Raw genomic sequence first — 9,889 nt, 5'->3', positions numbered from 1 at the left:
CAGCCCCCTGCCAGGAGCGGATCTCGGCGGCTGGTTACCGAGCGGCTGGGCGGCTCCCGTGAATGAATCGCGAGGAGGCTTCGGCTACTCGGCGCACGGGAAAAGGAGAGGCTCCCGGGCGAGCATTACTCACTGTGCTCCAGTTACCTTACAGTTCTTCAAGAGAAATTTCATCCCACCGTCAGTACGTTGGCAGCCAGCTGGAGATCCTCACAACCCTGCGCTCGTGCTTATCTGAGGCTCTTGCCTCCAGCTCGGCTTGGAGACGAGGGGCCGGCTCCTCGCGCTGCCCGCGGTCGCTCCGGGAGGCCCCGAGTCTCGCTCCACCCGCGCGCTGCCCGCGTCCTCCTTGGGCTCTTTACCGAACACCGCCTCCCTCGCTGGTCCCGGGAACGCGCTCTGGGGGCTTCCGCAGCGCAGCCGCCCTGGGGCCAGCTCCTCGGGGACGGCGTCGCTCCTTCCCCGCGCTGTGCGCCTTCCCAGACCGGCCGAAACTTGAGAATATTTTAAAAGCACAGGGTAATGATGCCATCGCCTCCTGCTGCACACCCTTGGATGGCCTGACGGGTTCGGAGCTCTTCCCTCCGACAGGGCCCTCGAGGTTCTGGCAGCAGTCAGACATCCCGGGGCTTGCCCGATTCCCAGCAGCCAGGCAGCGCCAGCGCATTTTTTCCACGTGCCTCCCTCGGCTCTTCTGCATCCAGCGGCAAATTCCCACCCGACGTCACGCTGCCGGGCCTGGCTGCGGTGCCCGTCAGTGCCCCACTCGTGATGCGGGGCGAGAGGTGAGCGCGCTGCCTCGAAACCTCGCGGCCCTGCGCAGGGCCAGGAACCGCTGCGGCTGCCGGACCCTGGCCTCGGAACCGCTCCTGGGGCTGGCGCCAGCCCCTGAGAGCTCCTGAAACGCTTCTGGGGAGGTCCCTGGCTGGGAAGGAGAAGGCAAAGGTGGCAACAGGTGCCCAGCTGCTGCTCCGGGCGGTCCCAGCACTCACACGAGGATTTGGCAAATGTTTGATGTGCAAGACACGCGAGGCCCCGCGCTGACGGGCAGCCCAGGACAGCTCCGGATGGGGCAAGGAACGGGGTCTGCGGCCCACCGGAGAGCAGAGCCACAGCTGGGTCACCGAGCACGCCAGAAACACGTCCCGAGGCCGGGAACCCAGCAGCAATGAGCTGCCGGGCAGCAACAGCCCCCAAATAACCTCGAGGAGGACGATGCGCGGCGCTGGGGTGGCGGGGAAGGGAAAGGGAGCCGTGGCCACAGCGACTGCTCCCAGCAGGGCTGGCAGCGTGCGTGAGAAGCCCAGCGCAGGGCAGAAATGAGTGACAGGGGCTTCCCCTCGCCTGGCACGCAGGAGAGGGCAGCGTGAGCTGGACACTGCACAGGGAAAGGCGGCGTGGGACACGTCCAGGTCTGGCTCAAGCCTCCAGCTGCTCTGGATTTCCAGGTCAAGCCCAGGGGAGCTGCGAGCCAAGGTTTAGAGATGCGGCGGGAGCGGCCAGCCCTTACCAAAACGCACTTCCCCGGCTCCAGGCTCCAGAGGGAACTCTCCGTGTTGATCTTGTGCGTGAGCTTCCCTTCCATGAGCACGCGCTGGCTGCTGCCCTCCAGCACCGCGACGCGAATGGCGCCGCTGCTGATATCCACAGACACCTGGAAACACAGAGAGAAAATAAGCAGGACGGTTCCTGCTCCGCTTTCCCGCTGCGCCGGTCGGGGTCTGGGTCAAGTGCACTCGCTGGGGATGAGAGAGCGAGAAGAGCCGCCGGGGCTGCGCGGAGCGGCAGGGTGGGAATCCCACCGTCACTTCAGAGCAAACAGCGGCAGCTCGGAGAAGAAAGGAAACCTCTCCCGGGAGCGGCAGGCAGCAGGGCCTGGCACTCAGAGCCCCGGAGGGACTCACGCCAGCTGGCTCTGCCACAGCCACTTCCCTGCGCCTCGGTTTCCCCCGTGCCTCAGTTTCCCCCCAGGGAAACCCGGCACTGCGGGCCTCCTCCGTACAGCGCGCAGGGGCCGGGTGCCCGCTCGCTGCGACCGAGCTGTTAGGGGCACGGCGTATGCGTGGCCAACGCCAAAACCCACAGGTTTGGGGCTTTCTGACCCGGGAAGGCTCAGCCCACACCGCAGCTCCCCCGGCTTCCGCTGCCCCAGCCCAAAAGCGCGCTCCTTGGCTTTGTTTGGCCGCTGAGCCTGCGGCCGACGGCCGTGGCAGAGCCAGCGCTGGGCACGGACCAAGCTCCTGGCGTGTGTGCCGGAGGGCTGCGTGCGGGGGGATGTGTGCCAGAGGGCTGCGAGGGGCGCGGGGCACGGGGACGAGGCAGCTCCGGCCCTGGGAACGGGGCCAGCTCCCTCCTGCGGCAGCCATATGGGGAACCCCGCTCCGACCCGCCGCCGAGGTGGCACGGCTCCCCGCGGGGGACAGAGGCAGACTGCGGCTTCGCCCGGTAGCACGGCGCTGCCTCGGTCTCCAAAGAGGCCAGGCCATATGCTGCTTCCCTGCCCTTCCCCTCCCGGCAGCGCGGAGCCGCGCCAGCGCCGAGCCCGAGCGGGGCCGGGGCAGGACGTGGCCGGAGAGGGGCAGCCGGAGCCCTCCGGTCCCTCGCCTGAGAGGAGGAGACTGCGGTGAGATTTGCCTGCATTCTCTCCCAGAGTTCCCCCAGATCTTCCTCCTGCTCTGCAGATCTCATTTGAAGCGTTATTACATTACCCATTACCTAGGAGATTTCCAGTGACTCACTAGCACCACACAGGCAAGAGCCGGGCAGAGCCGCGCCGGTCGGGGCCGGCACCACGGCTGCGTGCCCGCCGCCGCCTGACGGAGCCCCCGGCCGGGGCTGAGGAACTGGACGGGAGCAGAGGAGGCCGGGTGGAAGCAGGACCCATCCCCAGCACCGCCAGACCCCCTGCCACCCCCAGGGGCTCTGGGGGATGGGGTCCGATGCCCCCAGCCCCGCGGTGGTGCCCACGGCGTCAGGGCTGCGGGATCCGAGGGGAAGGGGACGACTCAAGGCGAGGCAGGCTTCGTTCCGAGGCAGCCGCACGGGGCAGCCTGTGGGGCCGGGGGGCAGCTCTGAGGCAGCTCTGAGGCAGCTCTGGCAGCAGGCCCCGACAGGCAGCGTCCCGGCGTGGGGAAACCTGCGGCAGCGCTTCAGACGTGGCTGCGGGTACTGGGGAGGAGGCCGGGGCTAGGGAAAGGATTGCTGTTTAACGTGCAATGTGCCTCCTCCTAACCCAAAGGGCGGGGGGGCGACAAAGATAGGGGAGAAGGGAGCAGAAAACCCAGAGGCAAGAATTGCTCCAAGCCTCCGTGCAGCCTCTTTGCCCGCACCATCGGTCAGAGCGCGAAGCGATGGCGCCGCCCGCTCCTCGCCGCGAGCCCCCCGGGCACGCCGGCCCAGGCAGCAGAGGGCTGCGGAGGCTGCCGGGGACGGGACCTGCAGCAGGGCTGGAAGCCCTCGCGCCCGGGAACCAGCCCGGGGGGCTCGCAGGAGCCCACGGCTCCGAGGCCCCTGGGGGGAGCGCGGGGCCCAGCTCTCCGCCACGGCTTCGCAGCGCGGTGGTTTCTGTGCGCGCTACAACGCCCACACCCGCCCACGCAAATCAAACAAGCAAACACGAAGCTAGGAGCGAATCTAGCTCATCTCCTCCGAGCCAGGCAGAGAAGAGAGGCTGTTGTCATTATCTCTATTTAAGTGCCCGGGAAGCGCTCGGATCCGCGGGCCCCCGTTGCGCCTGTAAGTAGATCAGAGCGGTGCGGAGCGTGAAGGCAGCGCTCCCACCTACCCCTTCTCCCGGTCCTGCTCCGCGGACACTCTGCGGAGCTCTGTACAAGGAAACTTGGAGCTTGCCCGAGCGAAAATGTGCCATAGCAACAGCCTGGAGCCAAAAAGTGTCAGAAGTAAGATTTTGAGCAGCATTAGAGCCGGGCGCGCTCCGAGCCCGGGGACCAAACGGGGGAGATTTTTAATCTCGCCTTGGCAGGCAGAAGCCAAGCTGGAGATTTTTTGAGAAGATGAAGCTGCGTGGGGAATGCAGGGGAAGGCTCCTGTTCTGCGGGAGCCATCGATACCGTGCCCCAAGCCTCTCTAGCTCCAAATTTGCTTTGAAGCAGCCAGCCCTGGCCCGTAACCCAGCCCGCAGCCCCCACGGCTGGAAGAGATGCGAGGACTCGCTGTGAAATGAAAACCTGGCTGCGAGGCGCCAGGAGGAGCCCCGGGAGGGAGGCAGGAACCAAGGAGCAGGAGACGCCTCGCCAGGACACGGAAAGCCTCACGTCGGAGCCGTCCAGTGCCCCGGGCAGGCCCCGGGCCAGGCTCGGCAGAACCAAACTCGCCCCGGGGCGTCGCGCAGCACGGGGCCGGGCAGCGTGGAGGGACGTGGGTGCAGGGCAAGGAGGCTGCAGGGATGCGAACCTGCGGGCGTCTGGGGCTGCTGGCAGCAAACACGTCTATGCCAGAGCTGTCTGAAGGGAGCGGAGGAGACAGGGCACAAAAGCACGACCTGTCCCAGCTCCTTGGAGCACCTGCAAGGCCCCCGCATCTCTGGGCGGCGGAGGATGGGGTAGACAAAGCGTGACGCTGCCTTTTTGGCAAGGGCACAACTCCCCGGCACCTCCCCGGGCAGGGAGAGGCACGGTGACGGCGACACGATCCAGAGGGGACGGAACATCCGCCCGGACACCCCCGAGCCCTTCCAAGGAGCAGCCTGGCTTTGTTTCAGAGACCCACTGGGAATGCTGCATCTCGCGGTGCCCCTGCTGTCCCCGTGACAGCCGCTTGCTCCACCGCCCCCCCGGTCCGGGCCGCTGCTGCCCACGTCCCCGCGTGGGCCTGGCGAGGAGCCGTGCGGGCTGGAGCCGCAGAACAAAGCCAAGCGCGCTCATGTCGGCTGCCCTGGACGCAGAGAACGGGCGGTGGGGGAGCGCGGGCTTCCGAAAGGGAAAAATCCCGACTTGGCCGCGGGCAGGGGGGCGCTGGGAAAGTCCCCGGAGTTCAAACCCAGAGCCTGATCCCGCTCCGCAGCCACAGGAGCCGTGCCACCGCCGCCCAAAGGCACGCCGTGCTCCAAGCCCGAGGAAGCTCCCGGGGAAGCGGTGCCCGTGCCCAGGCTCCTCACGTGGTGCCGGCAGCTTGGGCGCTCGGGGGGAAGGCGAGCCCCAAGCCGAGCACGTGGCAGGCGGCTGCAGCAGGAAGCACGGCTCGGAAACCTGGGCGTGAGCGCGCAGGAGGTGGGATTGGAGGAAAAGGCACAGAACGTAGCCAGCAGCACCAAGGATCCCCGCTGGGGCGCTGAACAACGGGAACAAGGCACGGCCCCGTCCCGCTCCCCGGTCTGAAGGACGGGCAGGGGGCCGAGGAGCCTCCCCGCTCCACGCACGGCTTCGGAGGCAGCTGGGCTCGCAGGGGGAGAGGGAGCTGCTGGAGGACAGCCCTTCAGAGCCCGTTTACCTGTTTGCCCTTTACGATGTGCTTGGGCACCGGCACTTTGATCTCCAGGTCGCTGTAGTCTTGGGACCAGGCGTAGTTCTCTCGCACGGCCCCGTTGTAGCTGTCGGGGTTGGTCTGGAACTGCTCCTGGCGCCTGGGGAGGGAAAAACAGGCGAGAGGCTGAGCGCGGGGCAGGCCGCAGCGCGGGGGGGGCAGGGGGCAGGAAGGGAGGGCAGGGCCCCTGTGAGCCCGGCCTCTGGGCGTACGGGGCAGGGAGAAGCTGCCCAGAGGCCCCAGAGACACGGCACGCACCGCGATGGGCATGGGACCACAGAAAGGACTCGCGGGGAGAGGGGCACACGAGGAGCCACCGGGGGGGGGGGGGGTGATCAGATTGAAAAGCAGCCCTCGACACGCTCCCAGCCGCGGGGGGATTCCCTTTGGCTCTGGCAGGCCGCGGACCTACTCCTCCGAACCCCCCCGCAGAGCAGGGGACCCAACCCAAATCTGTTCCGACGGCCGCGGCGCTGGCAGGAGGCAGAGCCTGGGGTGGCTCGGGCCGCACCGAGCGCTCGGCCCGGGGCTGCGGTGCTTTACGTAAGGGCGCAGGGGGCGAGCGGCCCCGGGGGGCGGCCGGTCCCAACACCCCCACACCGAGGGGCCCGCGCCGGCAGCGGGTGGGGGCGGCTTCAAGCAAGCGCCGTGCCCCGAGGATTACGTAAGATCCAAGGGTTTTAATTAAATTAGGCTCGGGAGACGATCGGAGGGGTTTGTCGAGGGGTCTGAGTGCACACGGGGCTGATTTTTGCTCCTTCGTGGCTGGTGACGGCCGCACCCGTCCCACCGTGGCTCTGCACCGAGCGGCCGCGGGCTCCCGGCCCCGGCGGCACCGGGCGGGCGATTTCGGGGGGCACGGCGGCACTTTTTCTGGGGAATTTTGGCCTTGCTTGGCGTTCGCCCATTGGGTGCCAATTGCCATGGAAACGGGGTTGGCATGGCAGCGCCGAACCCGGCGCTCGCGCTGGTTGGCTCCAGCTGTCGGCTTCCAACCGCCCCCGGACTGGAGGAGGCGAACGGGCTGCGGGCCGCGAGCGGCAACCGGGCGGGCGGCCACCGGCCACCGGGCTCCCGGCCGGGCACGGGGCTCGCCGGGGGCAGGAACGGGGGGAGCCGGAGCCGTGCCCCGCCGGGTGTCACCCCCAGGCGGCGTGTCCCCAGGGCAGGGGTTTGGTGGCCCCGGAGGCCGTCCCTGTGCCTCGCTGCGGAGCCCGGGTAGAGGCCGTGCTGTGGGCTCCACGCGTGGACATGGCACTGCCGCGCTGCTCCGGCCTCTGCCCCGCGTCCTTGGGTCTGGTGCGAGCGTCTAAGTGCTGAACCAGAAACCCGGGTGGGGCTCCAAAGCGGCTGCTTTTCCCCTTCCAAGTTTCTGTAAAATCAGCCCAGTCCTGCGCCGGTCTGACCTCCCCGGGCAGCCACACGCAGGTTTCTCAGCATCCCGCAGCGCTGCGCGCCTGCCCTGGCCCACGGTGCCGGTGGCTTCGCCCGCCTCCCACGTCCTGGTGTCCGGCAAAGCCCCGCTTCCAGCCCCGGAGGTTGAGCTGGGACGTGGCACCGTGGCACGAGGCAGAGCTCAGTGCCCCCTGAAATCCGTCAGCGAGGCGCCAGGGAGAGGGCGCAGCGCGGAGTCGCCTTCAGCCAGCGAGGCCGGGGTGGGGGAGAAAGCTCATCCGCGCGAGGGCAGGCGTGGTAACGCGCCGGCTGCCAACGGCGGGGGTTGAACACCTCCTCTTCCTCGGGATGAAGGTGCTGGGGCTGGGTGGCTGCGGGACACGGCGCTTCGGGAGGTATCAGCCTTCCAGGGAGCTCACCAAGCACGTCGGCACCGCTGCACGCGGGCATGAGGCGTTCCACGGCTGCCCCAGGAGAAGTCGGTGTTTTTGGGTTACCTCCACGGGGAAACCGAGGCAGGGCGTGCTCTGCCACGTCTCCATCGCAATTCTTCTGTCCCAGCCTTGCTGCCGAAGCGGCGCTGGTGGCAGTTTTCCTCCCAGCCCCATCCCCTGCCCCCTACACGGAGCAGCCAGGCCAAGGGGGGAATTCCTGGGCGGGCCCCGCAGATTCGGGTGGCAAACACAGGCCTCAGCCCGGTCAGAGGCCTCTGCCAGGAGGCCGACGTCCCCACGCACCTCCTGGAGCGGCAGCTCCTTGCCTGGAGACTTTCTGCCCAGATCTTTGCCTGGTCCAAGCGTGCTTAGCACACGCTGCCCTCCGTGCCGGTGGCGCTCGAGGAATCGGCTCTGGATCCCCGGCTGGGAGCAGCCTCCCTCGCTGGCCTCGGGCTGCAGCTCGGTGGAGGCAGCTCCGACCCCGGGCCCACCGGGCGAAGGCCGAATCCCTGAGGACGAGGGGAAGGAGCCCGACGGAGGGGCCGGATCCGGAGCGCAGCCGACGGCGATCTTCCCGTGGCGGTGGTCGCTCGGGCTGGGGGCAGGTGGCAGCGGGGCTGAGCAGAGGGAGGGTGAAAAAGCACCGGCGTGGAAAGCCGGGCTTTGGCACCGCGTGCACTTGGCTGCCGGGTGGTGGGGATGGTGTGGGTGGGTCTGTGTGTTCTGTCTTGTTCTATTTTTGCTCGCAAATGTGTCATTTTGGGGGAGGTGAAACCTTTAACAATGCACCGCCGAGAAGCAGCCAATCTGTTTCGCACCGCGCGGCGCTGCCGTCACCGTGTCAGAGCCCGGCGGCACGCGGCGCGGGGCCGGAGCCCGGCGGAAGGGAGCAGGGACCCGGCCAGGCGGCAGCGCTGCCGGCGTCAGGGCGAGTTCCCCGCTCGCCCCGTGCACGTTTCTGTGCCTCTCCTGGTTCCAACTCCGCAGGGCGGCGATCCGCGGCGCTCCGAGCCCTGCGGACACCACAGAGCGAGCGTGGGGACGCCCACCCGAGCCCACCGCCCGCCTCGGGGAGCAGCTCCAGCAGCTCTGCGCCAGCAGCACCGCGCACGGCCGGGGGCAGGGACCGAGCGCTGAAGGATTTGGTTTGACGTTGCGAGCGGGGAGAAGTAGGGCAGCTCGCAGAGTTCCTCTTCGAGGAGTTTCCAGGCCAGGACGCAGGCGCTGGGCGCTGGAGCCGGCAGCGTGGGTCTGTTCCTGAGGAGGTGCCGAGGCCGGGAGGGAGTCGGCTCGGGCCCCATCCCGGGGGCCTCACTTTTCTCCTTCCAATCCCATTTTTCAGGTCCAGGCACTGCGAGCACTCTCGGCAGAGGCACCACGGGGCACGGCCGGGGAGGGCGGTGTGGGGAGGCCGGGCGGGCGCTGCAGAGGCCCAGTAACCAAAACGGAGGACGAAGGAGGCATCGGCAGCACCCTGCCCCCTGCCATCCCCAGCACCCCTCACCAGCACGCCCCGGCCCCAAGCAGCCTCTCCTGCCCCTGCCCCTTCCCCCGGCAGGGCAGGGGAAGCGCAGCGCAGCTGCAAAGGGCAGGGACCAAAGAGCCCGGCCCCGTGCCCGGCCCTCAGCCGGCGGCCCCGTGCGGCGCACGAAACCCTGCTCAGGTCCGGGAGGTCGCCAAGAATGGAAAGATCTCGTTAAGCAGTAACGAAGCTCCGAGCAAGCGAGGAAAAGAGAAAGGCAGGCACACGGCGCCCGCGTGCCCGACCCAAGGGGGCATTTCCCGCAGCAGCAGGCACCGGGCGCGGGCCGTAACGACCCCGCGTGCCGCACCGGGGCCGCTCACAGCGGCGAGTTCAGGACGAGGAGCGCGGCGTTTGCAGAGCCGCAGGGATCACGTGCGTGGAAAATCCCAGGGCTGTGCTCCTGCTGCCGCCTGTGCCCGCAAGGGGAGCCCCCCCCCCCGCGGATTTAACACCTCCCGGCACCGGCTCGCCGGGCACCTCGGTTTTGCCGGCGAAGCGCCGCGGCGTGAGGAGGGCTCGCCGTGGGCTCGTGGCCCCGCCGCGGTGCTGGAGGCCCCCGGTGCCGCCGGAAGGCTGCCGGCTCCCTGCGCACCGCGCACCGCACCTAATTAGGTCTCCGGCAAAGCGCTCAGCGGGCTGAATCCCAACCCCCCCTCACGGCGCGGCTCACACCCGCAGTAAACAAGTGCCGGGCTCCAGCCGGCTGCCGGCGCGCTGCGGCCCCGGGAGCAGGGCAGGGACCCGGGGAGGCCCCGGGGCTTTTTCTGGCAGCGTCCGATCGAGGCGTGGGGGGGGGCGGGAGGGGACAACCCCCCCAGCTGCTTCTGGGGGCACCTTTCATCCCGTGCCGTGCCACGGGAGGCAGCCAATACTGCCCCCTCAGCCCCAAAACGCCGCCCCGTGCAGCACGGGCTCCATCGAGGACCCCAGGGAGCTCCAGCGGGTCCGTCCCCACCCGAGGCGGCCGCAGAGCTCGGTCCCCCCGCTCTGGGACGCGCGGCCCCGCTCCTGCCGGCCCCGCTCCTGCCGGCCCCGCTCCTGCCGGCCCCGC

General features: G+C 68.9%; 1 protein-coding gene across 1 annotated transcript in view; it reads right to left on the bottom strand.

Moving 5' to 3' along the window:
• Positions 1-767: 767 nt before the first annotated feature.
• The window catches only part of NUDCD3 (NudC domain containing 3), a 13,898-nt gene continuing 4,776 nt past the window's right edge, over positions 768-9,889 (bottom strand). Inside the window, exons 3-4 of the mRNA XM_035345263.1 lie at positions 5,449-5,581; positions 768-1,654 (exon numbers count right to left, since the gene is read on the bottom strand). Of these exons, the coding sequence (XP_035201154.1) occupies positions 1,121-1,654; positions 5,449-5,581 (667 nt within the window). The 3' untranslated portion in view covers positions 768-1,120. The remainder of the gene's footprint in view (positions 1,655-5,448; positions 5,582-9,889) is intronic.

This window comes from Oxyura jamaicensis, chromosome 22 (assembly GCF_011077185.1).
Source record: "Oxyura jamaicensis isolate SHBP4307 breed ruddy duck chromosome 22, BPBGC_Ojam_1.0, whole genome shotgun sequence".
Taxonomy (NCBI): domain Eukaryota; kingdom Metazoa; phylum Chordata; class Aves; order Anseriformes; family Anatidae; genus Oxyura; species Oxyura jamaicensis.
The sequence above is the reverse complement of the archived record's forward strand: the minus strand, read 5'-3'. Positions and strand labels throughout refer to the sequence as shown.